This window comes from Mizuhopecten yessoensis, unplaced genomic scaffold, assembly GCF_002113885.1.
Source record: "Mizuhopecten yessoensis strain PY_sf001 unplaced genomic scaffold, ASM211388v2 scaffold10919, whole genome shotgun sequence".
Taxonomy (NCBI): Eukaryota; Metazoa; Mollusca; class Bivalvia; order Pectinida; family Pectinidae; genus Mizuhopecten; species Mizuhopecten yessoensis.
In genome coordinates, this window is record NW_018408787.1 from 1,363,337 (window position 1) to 1,384,290 (window position 20,954).

The 20,954-nt window shown below is 34.9% G+C and overlaps 1 protein-coding gene across 1 annotated transcript in view; it reads right to left on the reverse strand.

Annotated features, from left to right (window-relative positions):
* The window catches only part of LOC110463640 (mucin-3A-like), a 39,334-nt gene extending 33,432 nt beyond the window's left edge, over positions 1-5,902 (reverse strand). Inside the window, exon 1 of the mRNA XM_021518423.1 lies at positions 5,737-5,902. Coding sequence (XP_021374098.1) covers positions 5,737-5,761 — 25 coding nt within the window. The 5' untranslated portion in view covers positions 5,762-5,902. The remainder of the gene's footprint in view (positions 1-5,736) is intronic.
* Between the last annotated feature and the right edge of the window lie 15,052 nt (positions 5,903-20,954).

Consider the following 20,954-nt stretch of genomic DNA (forward strand, 5'->3'; position numbering starts at 1 on the left):
GGTTATGAAGAAAATGTTGATAAGTTTGTTTAGTGGGGTTTAAAGCCTCTTTATATTATTAAGTAACTGATTTTAAAATGTATGTCATATAAAGATGGTGTCTGCTTGTGACAGTGCACACTGAAACCAATTTTGTATTGCTGACTCACTGAAATATCATGCCGCATACACATTGACATGATAATTCATTCAGACACATTATCCGGACAACAAGCCAACCAATCCCTCTTCAATCAAGAAATGTTAAGTGCTTAATTAGCATTGAGTGAGAAGACTGCCTAATTTTAACATCTTGGGGTCTGACACGAACAGGATTCGAACCCCAACCTGGGATTGTAACACCAGTCGATCATTACGAAATGTTGATAAGACTTAAATGTGAACATTTAAATCCTATAACCTTGTATACATATATATTATAAAAGAAGAAAAATTATCCTTTCGTATACGGACGAAGAAATAATGTAAAAAGAAAAATTCTTAACAACGAGTCTTAAGTACTTTCATCATATATACATGTGTATATATACATGTTGAAAAAATAAGATTAACGACCGACTGAAAAACTAGCTGCTTTCACCCTTCACAGGGCTCTTCAGGTTTCTGTGAAGGGTGAAAGCAGCTAGTTTTTTAGGCGGTTGTTAATCTTTTTTTTTTCTATATTTACTTCCTTCACATGGACATTAATCCTTTTTTATTAGATAAACATGTATATATATATATTATTTACTGTGTATAATGTACCTGTGTGTAACTTTTGGTAAAATAAAATATGTCGATCATGTCGGATTACATGTAGAATGAATATCAGAAAAGTCAGTGTTCAGATTTATAATAGACACATTTCACAATTACTTTGAAATTTGGTGATGCAACATCTAACTTTCACTTCATTTGTATCTTTTCAGTTTTTGAAGGAAAAAGAGGTCAGAACACGGAAAACACCCACTATTACGCCGGAAAATACCCCTGCTGTTCATGTTGTAACACCGGAAACTCCTTCATCTCAGTCCCATCAGAAGAAAGCCCTGCAAGCCTCTACCTCGACACATACATGCACCCAGTCATCAGACTCAGTAGACAGAATCCCTGCTGTGCCTACTTCCACAAGGTATTAATGTTGTTAATCTTAATTTTATTTGTATAGTCAAATGCATATGATTTTGACTTTAGGGACATTGTCTGAAGGATCAAGTTTAAGCTTATGCCATGGTGTGTTGTCGATTGTCTGTGTGTCCACGTTTTCCTCAAATGACTTCTACGTTTTACTAGGTACATTTTGATATGCTCACATATATTTGTTGCATATTATTGTATGACACTGTCCACAATATCTATGCACTCCTTGCTTGGATTCTTATTATACTTCACAGAATTGTTTCCCATGACCAAGGATGTGTCACAACCTAACACAGGGTCATATCTCGAAGGTCGTGAATCAGTGACATCTACAAAGTGTGTCTGGGCCATAGCATATTGTTATCATAGTGTCATGGCCATGATCCTAGGATATATCACACATTTGTATGATACAGGTGTGGTATGTACCTGTTCAATGGTGTCTATTGTTCTGAACTTGGTACACATATTCATGTCATGGCCCTGCCTATGTGTTGATCATATTTCCGGGTTTTCATGTGTGCTGTTCAGGCCCATTAGACCTTTTGTTATATAACAATACATTCACATTTAGTAAGTTGTGTATTTTGAAAAACAAATACATTTATATTTATTTGTAAATAATTGTTTTTGTAGATCAAGTAGATCCCAGCGAAATCAAAGGATATAATTTGTTGGGAGGCGGATTTCACATGAGTGGATAGACGGCCAAAAGAAAGTATGGTACAATGGAACTGTGACATGTACTTTGTCTGGGAAAGATGGTGATTCTGCGGCAGTTTAAGAAGTCATGTATGAGGAAGATGATGAACCATGCCAAGTAGATCATCTTCTGGAAGACTACAGATCTTCTTCTGTGAAATTCATTGATTTATAGCTGGTAAATGCTTCATAAAATATTGTATATAGCTATACTGAACCAGTACTTATCTTCCTTTTCCAAATGGTTTGTAGTGTTGATATGGTTTAAATCATATATATGTAACAGATTTATTAGATGGGTAGGAGATATCAGCACTTCATTAACACTTTTTAAAAGAGGCGTTTCACTTTAAAGGGTATCATGGCATGCTTTTTGCTGTAATACTACATATTCATGTATGTCCACATCACAATGACAGCAAAACTGGGGTTTTACAAAATGTAGCATGTCACAGAGTACAACTCTCTTTGAAGAAAAGACTCAGAAGAAGAGCAAGCAGTATTATTTGACAATATTTGTTATTTGTAAGTAGTTAAAAAGAAACTTTGGTATTCAGTAGGCTTATACTAAATACTGTGATAAATCTGTGATTATTATGCAATTGAAATCTGTGATCATATGTGATATTTGTACCTGTATCTTGCTTTTACCGAATAAATATTATTAAAATATTATTATTTATTTATATATCTTAAAAATGTGGAAAATAAATATTATTATTATTATTATTATTTATGATTTGAATAACTGTACTGCATTGTATCGGGTGCCTCGGTAGCCGTGATCGTTAACGCGCACAGTCGTTGTACTACTGTGTGCTATCAAGCGTGAGCTTCAGACCAATCACTCTCCCAAGAATTTCGGTTCGATCCCCAGCGGTGGTGGAAAAAAGCGAGTGATGTCTAATTGGGTTAGAAATTGAAATTTTTTCCTGTATTTTACTGAAAATATGTACAGTCAGAAATGAGGTAATGATATTTTTTTTCTGTTATAGTCAGTTGCTATTTCTTTTTCTTACAGAGTGCATGTATATGTGCAAGAAAAGGGGGAAAGTCACATGCAAGGATCTGATTACTCTCTATGTTTATGGTAAGTACATGTTACTGGTGCTTGTGTATTCCATATATATTTAGATAAATGCATTTGGTTATGTTTATTTACACACAAAATTTATAAATAGAAACTTCCACAAACCCGAACTGTCATATTGGTCATAGTCATCATGACCTTTTAATACTGCAATACATATATATTTATTTTCTTTTGGTTTCCAGAATATTTATACTCAGAAGAACCCTTTCTTCTCTTGTGATGGTTTGGCTGATGAATATGGTGCACTTATTTTTGAGAGTATGATATATAAGGTACACTTTATATATTAAATCTAGTACTAGTAATATTGTATATATGCATGTATTTATTAAATAATTCTTCATTTATTGAAGCATTATAATTGTTTTCAAAAAGTTTCATTAAATAAAAGGAATGTTCTTGATATTTACTGCAAATAAAAAAAAAATGACCTTAAACATTTGTATAAAAGTAGTTCCAAAATAAATGTAAGTGTTATTTCCCTTAGATAGGGTCAAACATGGCCTCATCTGACATGATATACCCAATTTCTCTAACCTCTAAAAACTAATATAATAATTCCATAGACTTAATTATTTGCTGCAATTGTATAACAGATGATTCAGGGTTTGTGTTTCTTTCATGAATTTTCACATTTAAGAATGGAAATTAAAGAAAATTTGCATAACCTTCCAAAGGTAATCTTAGAAGCGTTCGAAATTTGCCTCTGAACTATTGAAAATAAGCCACATTTATCGTAATCAAGTGGCTTCATCTTTAATATCATTGCATATTTGCTGAATTATTTCATAACAGACACTTATTACAATTTATTAAGATGGGTCCATACTTATCAAATTAAGCAGCAATGGGCAGAACGTTTCGCATTTTGACTACATTTCAGAACGATTTACGGTTATCTAACAACGTTTGCATTTTAAAGTGTCATTAACAATATTTTTTGTCACATCTTGCACATCATTAAGAAGAAAGCAATCGACCTCAATACTTCACTTTTTTCCCAATCATAAAAACATAATTCTTTGGTATTACCGGTGCCTTAACAATGCATTGGTTGTGTCTGTATTACTGGTCACCCGTCATACACCTACTAGTTCTAGATTGTCTGAGTAAGTTGTTATATGTAAATACTTCTGTGTGTAGTTCAGTATTTCTTTAAATTATTGTTAAAACTAATACGAGAAAGTCGATTTACTCTTGATAATATTGTAACACCATATATGAGAGTAGAAATACTTTTTTTTATATTATCGTCATGACAAATGTGGAAGTAGAGATACTTTGCCAACTTTGTTGGTTTTTCATTTGCCGTTGAACTGAACTAGAAAATAAAAGCAAACCAAGTTGACATAACGAGTCTGTTAATACATGTAAGTCAGTATTATAATTCAATATTGTATAACCTGTTTGCGAGTCTGTGTGCTCATTTTGCGTTTTGTTCTTAGGTAAGTTTTCGTGCGAGGAGACAGAACCTGGGTGTACAAGATATATTTATTATTACTTTCTGAAATGTGACTTAATTTGGATATTATGTTCTTAAAGTAAAATTATTTTTATTTTGTTAGGTAAGCAACACTATCCAATCCCTTTTTTTTAATGAATTGCGTTGGCGATCGACGAATTGAAAACATATTTATGCTTGTCATAATTGTTTGATTTGTTTAATCGTGAGAGTGCAAGATATGATAACGGCTAAGTTTGTTTTGAAAGTTATACTACACACTTTTAAGATATGTTACGAATTATACCGTGATAGCGTTTATTTTTATATTTGTTTAACATGTATTAAGAATATATGCTGCCTTTCTGTGACATTTTCTTCCCAATCATGTCCATAAACCCCCCACTTGTTTACATATATACAGACTCTTTTACTTCCACTGATGTATTGTAACAAATTATGTATCATTAACCGTAATAAACAACACATTGAAAAACTCCTTAATGTAGCATTTTGTCATTATCTAGCTTTGAAAATTGTCACTTTTTTATTTATATTTTATTTACTTCAGTCAATTTTCCGTAATAACTTTCCCGATCTGCGAAAACTATTTCACGACAGGAAAATGTCACGCCACAACAGCATTGTAATTATTGTAATTTTCAGAAACAACACGTTTTGGTCATGTCTATTTCAAAGCAGCAATGTTCAAGGCAAACCGCCCCCAATGTTATAGATTTATGTGATAATGTCCGTGAATCGACGTTTAGTACATTGCAGTCTTGAAAGAAAGGTATGTACGAAGAAAGTATTTATTTCAAGAGATAGTGAATTTTGGAAAAGTTTGCTTCGAGTAACATTGTAAATATTAGTAAATTATATATACTTATCAATGGCTTGAAAATCAAATTACATCTTGACAAATTGTCCCCTGATTCAAAATCACCCAGTTTACAACGAATGCACAATAAACACGTTTTCCAATCAATTTTTCCCGATACGTATCACTCTTGTTGGTCGATTTGGAAGCGCGGTGGTCTTAATGTATGAGGTTACTGGAGTACAAATGTACTAGGAGAAATTCCACGCGACAGGTTACTGACTCCTGACCTTTCCCCGTCCGATTGGGTAATTGAACCCCGTCCGCCTTATTGAAAGCCGATTGTGCTATTATACATTATCAACCGACTACGCATATACAATTTTCGTTGGATAATTTTAAAATCGATTGGAAAGTTAAGCAAGATTAGAATAACCAAGCATCATCAAACAGTTCGATACAATAAAATAAATAAACAGTAACTGTAGGAATATTGACCCCCCCCCCCCCGCCCCTTAAAGTATATTCACCATTCATTCACAGTAACAACAGTTTGCTTACCTTTGTACGATTTTCTTCTGTCCATGTTATGCTAGGTCCAGTGCGAAACCCGTAGGATGTCAAATCCAGTCCTGTCCCCTAACCATACGAATGTGTCTTGTATTTAAGAAAAAGGTTGATACCTTTCTGGGTGTGTCTATTTTTAGTGTTAATAGGTATCCTTTGAAGCATATGATGTAGTTCCCAGTCACTTGTTCTCTCAAATAGCGATAGTCATGCTCTATTCAGGGGCGTTTCTAGGATATTTGAAAGAGGGGGCGTAGACTCAAATCTTTCGGCGAGCGAAGCGAGGCGAAAAATCTTTTGGACCTTTTTTTTTGCTAAAATATCCTTTGCGTAGTTTTAGAGTTTAAGATTTACCTATTTAGAAACGTGAACATAATTGAAACTGAAGCAGTTTTGTATACATTTTATTTTAGATCAACAAATACTTTGACTTTACGAGTATATAATCTATACACCTCAAACTGTACATTTTCGACTCAAAGAAAACTTGGAATAAGCATTGATTTTGATAGTATCATATGTCTTGCCTATTCATTGCACGACTGTAACAAGATACAGTATCATGTAAAAGACAATGTTAACACAAACTATATAAGTTTTACTTGAGATAGCGTTTCTCATGACGTATTTGTATTTTCAAACCAAACCTCACTGCATTAGCATGTATAACAGGGTACATATTAGTTACTGTACATTACTCTATGCTATATCCACAGATTCAGCCTTATTGATTTGGTACAACGTGGTGGACTCTGCTTGTGGATTGTTTTAGTCGCCGAGGTGGGCTGTAACCTTGATAACCACATCTGTCTTTTCGCACAGTGAAACAGTTCATAATATACACTCTTTACATATTATTTATTTTTAAAATAACAAGTACCCATTTAAAGTTTTATATTAGTTAATTAAGGGGTATAGGCACGTGCACCTTTGTTTCAACAGAAGTTAAGACAATTTGGATTGCCCACTTTTTGTACCACACCATCGCCGATGAGTCATAGACAGACTCAAAAGTCGTATTACGCAGCTCAGTATAATTTTTTTGGCATACTGTATCTATGACTAAATATTCAAGGCACAATCACATGTGTGTGTGTGTGTTACATTAATCATAGCAAACATAGGCTGTTGAGTGTTCGGTCAGATGCATTTTTGCTGAGGGGTACGCTGGTATCACTTCATTCATCTCGGCTTTTTACGTTATGGATGTTAACACAGGTAAATATACACAAATCTCCATTTACAAGTCATGAGACAAGATCATGCTTCATTATTTACTCGTTGAGACAAGTCGCTCAATAACATCGTGAATCCAGAAAGAGTGACATATTTAATAAATATGTTCGTTCTCTAACACTACACAGTCAATACTGCCTTTACTGTATAATTGTCAGACCTGAGCGGAACAGTAGTTTACACTATAGTAAAAACACAATATACCAAAGCTCCAACGGACAAGGTTTCAATATACCTCACCGTCAACACACAAGGACAAAACACACCATATTGTAAACAGACAAAAGTACGATCAACTTCACCGTCAACATACAAGGACAATATACACCATAACATCAATGGACAAAGATACAATATATCTTACCGTCAAAACACAAGGACGAACTATACCATGACATCAACGGCCAAAGATACAATATATCTTACCCTCAAAACGCAAGGACGAACTATACATGACACCAACGGACAAAGATACAATATATATTTTACAGTCAGTGGTGGGTACGTAATATATAACACGGTATATGTACATTAGTCAGTGGTGGGTATATATTATATAACACGGTATAAGTACATTAGTCAGTGGTGGGTATATATTATATAACACGGTATATGTACATTAGTCAGTGGTGGGTATATATTATATAACACGGTATGAGTACATTAGTCAGTGGTGGGTATATATTATATAACACGGTATAAGTACATTAGTCAGTGGTGGGTATATATTATATAACACGGTATATGTACATTAGTCAGTGGTGGGTATATATTATATAACACGTATACGTACATTAGTCAGTGGTTGGTATATATAATATAACACGGTATACGTATATTAGTCATTGGTCGTTATGTATTATATAACATGGTATACGTACATTAGTCATTGGTCGTTATGTATTATATAACACGGTATACGTACATTAGTCAGTGGTTGGTATATTTTATATAGCATGGTATACGTACATTAGTCATTGGTCGCTCTGTATTATATAACACGGTATACATACATTAGTCAGTGGTGGGTATGTATTATATAACACGGTATACGTACATTAGTCAGTGGTTGGTATATTTTATATAGCATGGTATACGTACATTAGTCATTGGTCGCTCTGTATTATATAACACGGTATACATACATTAGTCAGTGGTGGGTATGTATTATATAACACGGTATACGTACATTAGTCAGTGGTCGGTGTGTATTATATAACACGGTATACGTACATAAGTCAGTGGTCGGTATGTATTATATAACACGGTATACGTACATTAGTCAGTGGTTGGTATATCTGATATAACACGGTATACGTACATTAGTCAGTGGTTGGTATATATTATATATAACACGGTATACGTACATTAGTCATTGGTCGTTATGTATTATATACCACGGTATACGTACATTAGTCATTGGTCGTTATGTATTATATAACACGGCATACGTACATTAGTCAGTGGTTGGTATATTTAATATAACATGGTATACGTACATTAGTCATTGGTCGGTATGTATTATATAACACGGTAAAGGTACACTAGTCAGTGGTCGGTATATATTATATAACACAGTATACGTACATTAGTTAGTGGTTGGTATATATTATATAACATGGTATACGTTCAATAGTCAGTGGTTGGTATATATTATATAACACGGTACACGTACATTAGTCATTGGTCGGTATGTATTATATAACACGGTAAAGGTACATTAGTCAGTGGGTGGTATATATTATATAACACGGTATACGTACATTAGTCAGGGTGGTCGGTATATATTATATAACATGGTATACGTACATTAGTCAGTGGTCGGTATGTATTATATAACACGGTATACGTACTTCAGTCAGTGGTTGGTATATATGATATAGCACGGTATACGTACAGTAGTCATTGATGGGTATGTATTATATAACACGGTATACGTACATTAGTCAGTGGTCGGTTTATATTATATACCACGTTATACGTACATTAGTCAGTGGTGGGTATGTATTATATAACATGGTATACGTACATTAGTCATTGGTCGGTATGTTTTATATAACACGGTATACGTACATTAGTAATTGGTTGGTATATATTATATACCACGTTATACGTACATTAGTCAGTGGTGGGTATGTATTTTATAACACAGTATACGTACATTAGTCAGTGGTTGGTATATATTATATAACACGGTTTACGTACATTAGTCATTGGTCGGTATGTATTATATAACACGGTATACGTACAATAGTCAGTGGTTGGTATATATTATATAACACGGTTTACGTACATAAGTCATTGGTGGGTATGTATTATGAAACACGGTATACGTACCTGACAACAGACAATTTGAATCTGAAATTGAACATTGCGCGGAGTTCAATTCTGAGCAGGTACAAAATTAGAACAAAACGAAGGGCAGGTGCGAACAGGTTATTGTTTCTTAAACAAAAACAGTTGTACAGTGTAAAGCGAGTGTCAGTTGATAAGCCATTTCAGTTTGTTATAAGCCGTGTGTCATCAACATCATATGACGGGTATAAGCTTATGAATCTGAATTTATTACAACAGCATATGACTAATATTACGTTGCATGTTGCCAAATGTGAACACTTGAAGCAGATTGTTGCTAAAGACCAGACACCCATTACAATTTTAACTGAAATTAAGACGCTTGGTCTTGCTAGTGTACTGGAGGCAGAGTGTCAGGGGTGTTAGCAGAAATTCAGGTTGGATACTAGCCCTAAAATTTCTAATGGACGCACAAACCATTACGATGTGAATATAAGAGCGATATGGGGAAGTATGGTAACAGGTGGTGGAGTGGCTCACCTGAATGAGACCTTGGCTACGTTAAGTTCACCAGGATTATCCCAGCAAACCTGTTCAACAATAGAACAGGAAATTGGTAACTAGCAATCCAAGATGATTTGTTGGCTGCAGGTGCAGAAGAGAGACGGATTGCCATGGAGAAGGGTCACTACCATGAAAGGGTTCCTTGCATAACTGTTATATGCGATGGTGGATGGAGTAAAAGGTCCCATAAGCATTCATATAATGCATTTGGGGGAGTGGCTGTCATCATTGGCGCTGACACGGGTAAGCTGCTACACATCGGTGTGAGAAACAAGCATTGCTACATTTGGAGTCACGCAGAGGTAGAAGGTACACAGGCCAGGCCACACAGATGCTTTAAGAACTGGACTGACAGCTCACAGGCTATGGAATCGGACATAATTTTGGAAGGTTTCCAGCAGGCAGTGAAAATCCATGAGCTAAGATATAGTAAAGTTATCGCTGATGGGGATTCATCAGTATTTGCCACGATCCAGGAAAATGTTGTAGGTTGGGGTAAAGATGTACAGAAATTAGAGTGTGACAACTATGTATGTAAATGTTTGCGAAGCAGTTTGGAAAAACTCGTTGACACTGTTCCAATGTACAAAGGCAAAAACGGCCTCACAGAGTTAGACTCACAAGTGCAGTAAGGTGTGCGATTCGTTTGCGATCAAAGGAACCAGATAAGAAGTCTGCATTGAAGCAGCTTGATCATGATATCAGAAACTCTATTTTTCATATTTTGGGCAATCATGAGAAGTGTTCAGATTCCTGCAGGGCTAAAAACATCTACCAAATCCAATTGAGCTACATGTACCTCAACACCAAGAACAGATAAAGAGACGGCAGGCAACAGTGAGGATTCTTTTGCTGATTCTATACCAGGTATCATAGAGGCAATTTTAACAGTAGGGGCAGATTGCCCATCTTTTGACGCATAGGAGGAATCAAGAGAAGAATCAGACACCATTGTGTGTGACATTAACTATATGCTGCTGAGAGATGTTAACATCCTTCTGGATCATGTTGCTATGAAAAGTAACCGCCTGTTAGGAAATTCCACAACAAATTTAGCTGAATCATGGATGGCTATTAGAGCCAAATTTGACGGTGGCAAATTATGCAACCGCTGCAATAGAGGGTCATGGCATTCAAGATGTTTTGGTGGGTGTTTACGGAAAAACCTTGGCCCATTATGGTCTCCACTTATTTGGAAGAAGTGTACTTCAACAGAACCTGGATAATTTTTTTCGTAAACTATATGAGAAGAGGGATAGAAAAACCGGAATCAATGGCCCGCAGATGGAAAAGAAAATATCAGGTGGGAAAGCAGGCAAATGGAAAAAAGGCTAGGTTAGAATATGGACCACAGGCATTGGGCAGCAGACCTGATCTTCCCGTAGGTGAGCTAGAGGGGAAAAAACACCTTCTTGAACAGACACATCAATTTGACTCATGAGACATTAAAATCCATTGACCAGCTGACAAAACAACAGTCCTATTCTGCACTGTGGTTGGACGAGAGGACGAAGAGGATTACAGCATCAAATTTTTCATCCATTGCCAAACGGAACCCGTCACTACCAGTGAAGAAATTAGTGCAGTCTCTCCTTTATTCCTCTTTCAAAGGAAATGTCTTCACCAGAAGAGGACTTAATGAAGAAGCAATGACTGTGAAAGAGTACACCGCCAAGAAAGCAGAACTCCAGGAAGATGTCAGTGTAGAGCGATGTGGTTTAATGATATCCAAAAAGCATAAGTTTCTTGCTGCCAGTACAGATGGGAAAGTAGTTATGAAAGATGGGCAAGTTGGTCTGTTGGAAATAAAGAATTTGCTCCAATCCAAGCCAATAAATCTACATGAAGCTGTAAAACTGAAACAAGTGAAAAACTTTTGTTTAGAACATTTTGGACCCTTAACCCATCTACGTCTTAAACAAAGCCATCCATTCTACTATCAAGTTCAAGGGCAATTAAATGTCGCTGATTTGCCATGGGCAGACTTCATTGTCCGTACTACAAATCCTTATCAGCTTCAGATTGAAAGGATTTCATAGAACAAAGAATTTTGGAACAATTCCATGCTACCCAAATTGAAATCTTTTTATTTCAACGCACTGTTGCCTGAGCTAGCATCACCAAGGAACGATACAATAACTGGAATTAGAGAACCTGGAACATGGGTAAGGTTATGAAGAAAATGTTGATAAGTTTGTTTAGTGGGGTTTAAAGCCTCTTTATATTATTAAGTAACTGATTTTAAAATGTATGTCATATAAAGATGGTGTCTGCTTGTGACAGTGCACACTTGAACCATTTTTTTATTGCTGACTCACTGAAATATCACGCCGCATACACATTGACATGATAATTCATTCAGACACATTATCCGGACAACAAGCCAACCAATCCCTCTTCAATCAAGAAATGTTAAGTGCTTAATTAGCATTGAGTGAGAAGACTGCCTAATTTTAACATCTTGGGGTCTGACACGAACAGGATTCGAACCCCAACCTGGGATTGTAACACCAGTCCACCATTACGAAATGTTGATAAGACTTAAATGTGAACATTTAAATCCTATAACCTTGTAAACATATATATTATAAAAGCAGAAAAATGATCCTTTCGTATACGGACGAAGAAATAATGTAAAAAGAAAAATTCTTAACAACGAGTCTTAAGTACTTTCATCTCTTTTACTGTGAAGAATCTCCTAGAAGAGATGAAAGTATTAAAGACTCGTTGTTGAGAATATTTCTTTTTACATTTTATATATATATATATATATATACATGTAGAAAAAATAAGATTAACGACCGACTGAAAAACTAGCTGCTTTCACCCTTCACAGGGCTCTCCAGGTTTCTGTGAAGGGTGAAAGCAGCTAGTTTTTTAGGCGGTCGTTAATCTTTTTTTCTCGATATTTACCTCCTTCACATGGACATTTAATCCTTTTTATTAGATAAACATGTATATATATATTATTTACTGTGTATAATGTACCTGTGTGTAACCTTTGGTAAAATAAGATATGTCGATCATGACGGATTACATGTAGAATGAATATCAGAAAAGTCAGTGTTCAGATTTATAGTAGACACATTTCACAATTACTTTGAAATTTGGTGATGCAACATCTAACTTTCACTTCATTTGTATCTTTTCAGTTTTTGAAGGAAAAAGAGGTCAGAACACGGAAAACACCCACCATTACGCCGGAAAATACCCCTGCTGTTCATGTTGTAACACCGGAAACTCCTTCATCTCAGCCCCATCAGAAGAAAGCCCTGCAAGCCTCTACCTCGACACATACATGCACCCAGTCATCAGACTCAGTAGACAGAATCCCTGATGTGCCTACTTCCACAAGGTATTTATGTTGTTAATCTTAATTTTATTTGTATAGTCAAATGCATATGATTTGACTTTAGGGATATTGTCTGAAGGATCAAGTTTAAGCTTATGCCATGGTGTGGTGTCGATTGTCTGTGTGTCAACGTTTTCCTCAAATGACTTTACTAGGTACATTTTGATATGCTCACATATATTTGTTGCATATTATTGTATGACACTGTCCACAATATCTATGCACTCCTTGCTTGGATTCTTATTATGCTTCACAGAATTGTTTCCCATGACCAAGGGTGTGTCACAACCTTACCACAGGGTCATATCTCAAAGATCGTGAATCAGTGACATCTACAAAGTGTGTCTGGGCCATAGCATATTGTTATCATAGTGTCATGGCCATGATCCTAGGATATATCACACATTTGTATGATACAGGTGTGGTATGTACCTGTTCAATGGTGCATATTGTTCTGAACTTGGTACACATATTCATGTCATGGCCCTGCCTATGTGTTTATCATATTTCCGGGTTTTCATGTGTGCTGTTCAGGCCCATTAGACCTTTTGTTATATAACAATACATTCACATTTAGTAAGTCATTATTTTGAAAAACAAATACATTTATATTTATTTGTAAATAATTGCTTTTGTAGATCAAGTAGATCCCAGCGAAATCAAAGGATATAATTTGTTGGGAGGCGGATTTCACATGAGTGGATAGACGGCCAAAAGAAAGTATGGTACAATGGAACTGTGACATGTACTTTGTCTGGGAAAGATGGCGATCCTGCGGCAGTTTATGACGTCATGTATGATGAAGATGATGAACAATGCCAAGTAGATCATCTTCTGGAAGACTACAGATCTTCTTCTGTGAAATTCATTGATTTATAGCTGGTAAATGCTTCATAAAATATTGTATATAGCTATACTGAACCAGTACTTATCTTCCTTTTCCAAATGGTTTGTAGTGTTGATATGATTTAAATCATATATATGTAACAGATTTATTAGATGGGTAGGAGATATCAGCACTTCATTAACACTTTTTAAAAGAGGCGTTTCACTTTAAAGGGTATCATGGCATGCTTTTTGCTGTAATACTACATATTCATGTATGTCCACATCACAATGACAGCAAAACTGGGGTTTTACAAAATGTAGCATGTCACAGAGTACAACTCTCTTTGAAGAAAAGACTCAGAAGAAGAGCGAGCAGTATTATTTGATAATATTTGTTATTTGTAAGTAGTTAAAAAGAAACTTTGGTATTCAGTAGGCTTATTTATATATCTGAAAAATGTGGAAAATAAATATTATTATTATTATTACAAGCTAACCGGTAATAAGATTTATATATATATTTTTAATGCCGCCGTGACTATTATCCATAATTATGTTTATTGAAGATTTAAAAGAAACTGTGGTTAGGTATACAAGTAGCAAACACTAGTGAAAGCAAGTTTTTTTTATATAAAAGCAATGGATAAAGTCTTGAGTGTAATCAGCCCAACAGAACTCAAAATATAAGTAGTGCATTTTATAAACTGATTCTCTATTCATATAGTAACAGTCATAGAGACCTAACACCTGGGCCTGGAAAGTTGTCCCAAGCAGGCACTTTCTTTGAAGAAGCACTGTATAAAGTCAAGAGTGTAATCAGTCCANAATCAGTCCAACAGAATTTGAAATACAGTGCACAAACTGATGTTCTATTTATAGTAAGTGACCTTGACCTCTGATATCAAAGGCTGAAAAGCTATCCAAAAGGTTAAGCAAACATGTTATTACATTGCATAAAGTCCATGCTATGTATGCACACACACAAGGTTCTACACTTAAAGTTGATAAGTTGGTTTTAATATTCATATGTTTTTTCTGTATGTTATTACTATCTCCATAACATATTGGATGAAGTTGCTAAGTGTTTAAATTGAGTCAGTTGATGATTATCTATGTATAAAGTTTGACCAAAATCCGTGAAAGAATGAAGCTGCTAAGTGTTTACATTGAATAGAGACGGGACAGGATGATTTTCTATATATAGCAAATGTGACCTTGGCCTTGACCTTGGATCCCTGAAATACAAAGATGTCCGAAGTATAACCAAACTTGACCTTTGTATAAAGTTTGACCAAAATCGGTTAATGAATGAAGTTGCTAAGTGTTTACATTGAATAGAGACGGGACACGACAAATTGTGTAATTGAATTGTGGACCCCACTACTCCCCATAGGGAGCCAGAGTATTATGAGAGAGACTCGAGCTCTCTGTTAAACGGCATTCAGTCTTCTTAACCAAGTAATGCTCTAGACCATTGGTTTGAAAACATCATCAAGCCATACAGAAGGACTTCAAATGATGTACTGTATCAGGTGATTTATGTCCTCGAACAGCCAGGGCCATATGAGGACGGGTGTCACCTATAGAAGAAAGCTGCAATTCGAAGGAAGTGCATGTGTTGACGGAACAGATACAGTTACTTATAAGAATTTCCTATGTGCAAAGGGCTATAACTCCAGAAAACATAGAACATGGACACTGGATTCTAACTCAAACTGTAATCCATTTTACATGTATACTAAGTTGCAAATGATATGGAAAACAGTTAATTATGAGAATTTCCTATGTGCAAAAGGGCCATAACTCCAGTCAAAAACTGAATTTTAATACATGGTTCAAACTCTGTAATCTATTATGGTAAAGCTACAAACAAAGTTTCAAATTGATATGGCAAGCGGTAGCGAAATAAGTCCACACAAAAGTTTATTTTGATAATTTCTTATGTGCGAAGGGCCATAACTCCAGCAAAAAAAGGAATGTTTACATGGGATTTGAACTCAAACTGTAATCCATTATGACAAAGCCACATATTAGGTAACAAATTGATGTTGCAAGTGGTAGCGAAAAAAAAGACTGGGAAAACATTAATTATGAGATTTCTTATGTGCGAAGGGCCATATCTTCAGCAACAAATGAAATATTGACACAGGGTTTGGACTCTAACTGTAATCCATTATGATTAATCCGCATACTAAGTGGCAAGTGGTAACGAACAAAGTATGGCAACCAGTTAATTATGAGAACTTCCAATGTGTGAAGGGCCATACATGTACCTCCAGCAAAAAAAAATAATATTAGCATGTGATTCAAACTTAATCTAATCTGTAATCTATTATGAATAAGCCACATACAAAGTTACAAATTGATATGGTAAATGGTGGCCAAACAAAGTCTGGGAAACTTAAATGTGACTGCCGCCGCCAATGACAATGTGTGATGACGGACAGACTGATCCTTAAGTTTTCGCCGTGCTTCTCAGGCGGCACAACCAAGGAAAGACAGAACAGTGAAGAAAGAAAGGAAAGATTTAAGATCCCAAGTGTGTCGCAATGGGGGCAGAAGATCTATTTTGGTCGGTTCAATGTCCCCCAAGTAGTAGACATGAAAATAAATCCTCGATTCTTAAGGGGGCGAACTTTTAGCCCCTCCCCCATATACATTGTATGTAAATTATGTTTTGATATATTTGATGACTCGAGTAGAAAATTGTTTGATTCATGTAATCTTGAAAAAGAAAGTAAAGGGACATAACTCTTTATGTAGACTCCAATTTAAGTAATTTGATCTGACAGATCTGTCAATTCAAGATCTATCTGTACACCAAATTCAAGAAGAATTACACATTATTATATGTTTCGCATGTCTGAAATTGTCTGACATTGTCAGTATGGTAAGTTTTAAGCAAAACTTCAAAACTTTCTAAAATTTCTGGATGTTTTTATCCAAAAACAGCAGGAAGAAAATCTATATTTTAAAGAAAGTGGTAGCTATGGGAGCACCCTATATATGTTATAAACAAAAAAAATATTGGTACCTTGCAAAACAAAAAGCAAATTTCGCAAAACCACCAATTCTCAAAAATCACCTAAACATGACATATTTTATTTAAAAGGAAACTTGGAACTTACAGAAGCAACAAACTATATCCGATATATAACAGAAAAAAATGTGAGGAAATCATGTGAGGGACACAACTCACAGAAATATTAACCAAAGGAAGACAATCAATCATAACCGCACAAATACAAGTGTTCCTAGTTTAAAACAGAGAGTATGAGTATTACTTGAAACAAACTTTAAAATTATATAAGAAATAATTCTCAGGGACACCATCTAAATGAAAATTATTTGATTAATATAACAGTCGAGATGCATTAAAAATCCTCCCCACACAGAAAGTAAAACAAACAATACAGTAAAATGTTCAAACCCGACGTGCATGGTGTCAAGTTTCACCTTTTGGCCTTTTGTAACTTTCAGCTTTCTTGGCGAATTTTGTGAATTTTTAAATATCTCTCATTCTCATCAGATGTATGTGAAGTGCATAACAAACGGAAAAATAAAAATATGAATGATAAACTGGCAGAACAAGATGTATAGGAAAGCAAACAAAGGGGCACAACTCTTCAAGTTCATGAAAATCCAGCCCTTACTTTCTTCTATTTTTAGGATGATTCCATACCAAAGTCAAATAACTTTGCCTACTGCAACTTCTGACAGGTCAATGACCCTTGATGAGACTTATTTAGCTGTCAAAAATCAGACCAAAAAATACTGCAGTACAATTTTATGTCAACTTATGTATTATTGGATTTTAACACCACTGTAAATATGAATGTTGAACAGAAATATTTTAACATTTAAGCGAACACATTTTTTTTACAATACTTTCAATAACAGATTTAGGGAATGAAGGGTTTAAATGCTGTTTGTTGATGTTTAGTGGATCGAAGAGATACATGTATAACATTTTTTTTAAACAAAGATTTCTAAAAGATATGATTAAGGTTTCAGACTCTTTTTGGTTACCAGTATCTTGTGAGGAAACTCCATGTATTGTAGAGAGTGATGTCTAATTGGGTTAGAAATTGAAATGTTTCCTGTATTTTACTGAAAATATGTACAGTCAGAAATGAGGTAATGATATTTATTTTCTGTTATAGTCAGTTGCTATTTCTTTTTCTTACAGGGTGCCTGTATATGTGCAAGAAAAGGGGGAAAGTCACATGCAAGGATCTGATTACTCTCTATGTTTATGGTAAGTACATGTTACTGGTGCTTGTGTATTCCATATATATTTAGATAAATGCATTTGGTTATGTTTATTTACACACAAAATTTATAAATAGAAACTTCCACAAACCCGAACTGTCATATTGGTCATAGTCATCATGACCTTTTAATACTGCAATACATATATATTTATTTTCTTTTGGTTTCCAGAATATTTATACTCAGAAGAACCCTTTCTTCTCTTGTGATGGTTTGGCTGATGAATATGGTGCACTTATTTTTGAGAGTGTAATATATAAGGTACACTTTATATATTAAATCTAGTACTAGTAATATTGTATATATGCATGTATTTATTAAATAATTCTTAATTTATTGAAGCATTATAATTGTTTTCCAAAAGTTTCATTAAATAAAAGGAATGTTATTGATATTTACTGCAAATAAAAAAAATTGACCTTAAACTGTATTATAAAGATCTTCCGGGTCATGGGAAATGATCATGGTTCATGTTCCTATCGTTATGCAAACCACTTCTCGTCATGATGATCGATGTTCTAACAACAATGTCTATGTAAACAGTAGCGTAGTTAACGTCGCAGTCAGTAGAATGCGGAAGATGTCTCACCTTTACTAAACTTCATCGTCACAACTATTTAGTTTAACTTGCATGTCAAACATTAATCGACATATTATAAGTGACTCCTATTGAAAGTAACCAAAGGACCTGAAACGCGTTTATGAATGGTATCACAAACTGAAACTGAATGATGCCTTTAAGCTTAGACTTGATTATGATCAATAAACGTAATGTAACATGAAATGAAATGTAAGTGATGCAGTGAGTAACAACTACATGGCTTTAAAGACAACGAAACAGAAAAACAAAACAGTTAATGCACATGTACATGTATGTTTTGATTTGAAATCTCAATAGCGAATCTTGAGACAACAAGAGGTCCATGGGCCTTAACGGTCACCTGAGTTATGTAAAAACTGATGTTATCGATGTTGTAACAAAGGTAACTTAAACTTCATGTAATGCAAATGTAGTGTGAAAGATCTGGGTAGTATATGTACTATGTACAAATATAGGTTCTGTCAGTCAGCTGAACTTTGGTAAAGCACCTTAAAACCCTTCCATCTATGAAGAGTATTTGATTCTACCATATCTTGGTCTTGAGAAGAAGATTTTTGAAATTTCAGTCAATTGAACCCTTTTTTGCCCCACCCATCAGCCCCTGAGGGTTAGTCAGGGTTGATATGTGCATACCATCAAACTTCTATCAAATACTGAGAATGCTAACCAAGTCTAAAATAATTCCCATGGAAATTAAACAAATGCTGGTCCAAAATGAGATTTCCCTATATAAACTATAATAAAGTTTACCCCCTTCCCAGGGGGAAACGTGAAACCCCATAGTCATGAAATTCACAATTTTGGTAAAGCACCTTAAGACCCTTTCATCTATGAAGAGTATTTGATTCTACCATATCTTGGTCTTAAAAGAAGATTTTTGAAATTTCAGTCAATTCGACCATTTTTGGCCCCACCCATCAGACCCTTGGGGTCAGTCAGGGCTGATTTGTGCATATCATTAAACTGCTATCCAATACTGATAATGCTAACCAAGTTTGAATTAATTCCAATGGAAATTAAACAAATGCACGTCAAAAATGTGATTTCCCTATATAAACTATAGTAAAGTTTACCCCCTTCCCAGGGGCGAAACGTAGGACCCCAGGGTCATGAAATTCACTATTTTGGTAAAGCACTTAAGACCTTTCCATCTATGAAGAGTATTCGATTCTACCATATCTGGATCTTGAGAAGAAAGTTTTTTGAAATTTTAGTCAATTTATGGAATCAGCTGAAAAGCAATATGTCACGTCACCCTATACTTAGACAATTACCTTCTCAGGTGACATGCTTTCCATTGTAAAACAAGGCACCTTGTATAGCACTACCGACAACGCAATTTTGTATATAGATAAAGACATATTTAGAAAACATTTAGACCAGGAATGTAAATAACTTGGCAGCTTGTTGGCCTGAAATGGAGTGAAAGAAAATCAAGATAAATTATTGGTAAATTTCATTTGTTAAACGGACCTTGACAGTATGGAGTCAATTACTATTTCTCAAATTTTGAAATAAACTGTGTGAAGCTGATAGGATAAGAAATAAGTCTCATTCTGGCCTGATGTACACCTTTGGTGCTTTTGTATGAAAACATATAATTGAGTATCCTCAAAAGAACAAAACACTTTACCCCCTACCCCTTTCCCACCCAACAACCAATGGAAATTAAAAAAATGTGCATAACCTTCCAAAGGTAATCTTAGAAGCGTTTGAAATTTGCCTCTGAACTATTGAAAATAAGCCACATTTATCGTAATCAAATGGTTTCATCTTTAATATCATTGCATATTTGCTGAATTATTTCATAACGGACACCTATTACAATTTATTAAGATGGGTCCATACTTATCAAATTAAGCAGCAATGGGCAGAATGTTTCGCATTTTGTTTAAATTTCAGAACGATTTACGGTTATCCAACAACGTTTGCATTTTAAAGTGTCATTAACAATAATTTTTGTCACATCTTGCACATCATTAAGAAGAAAGCAATCGACCTCAATACTTCACTTTTTTCCCAATCATAAAAACATAATTCTTTGGTATTACCGGTGCCTTAACA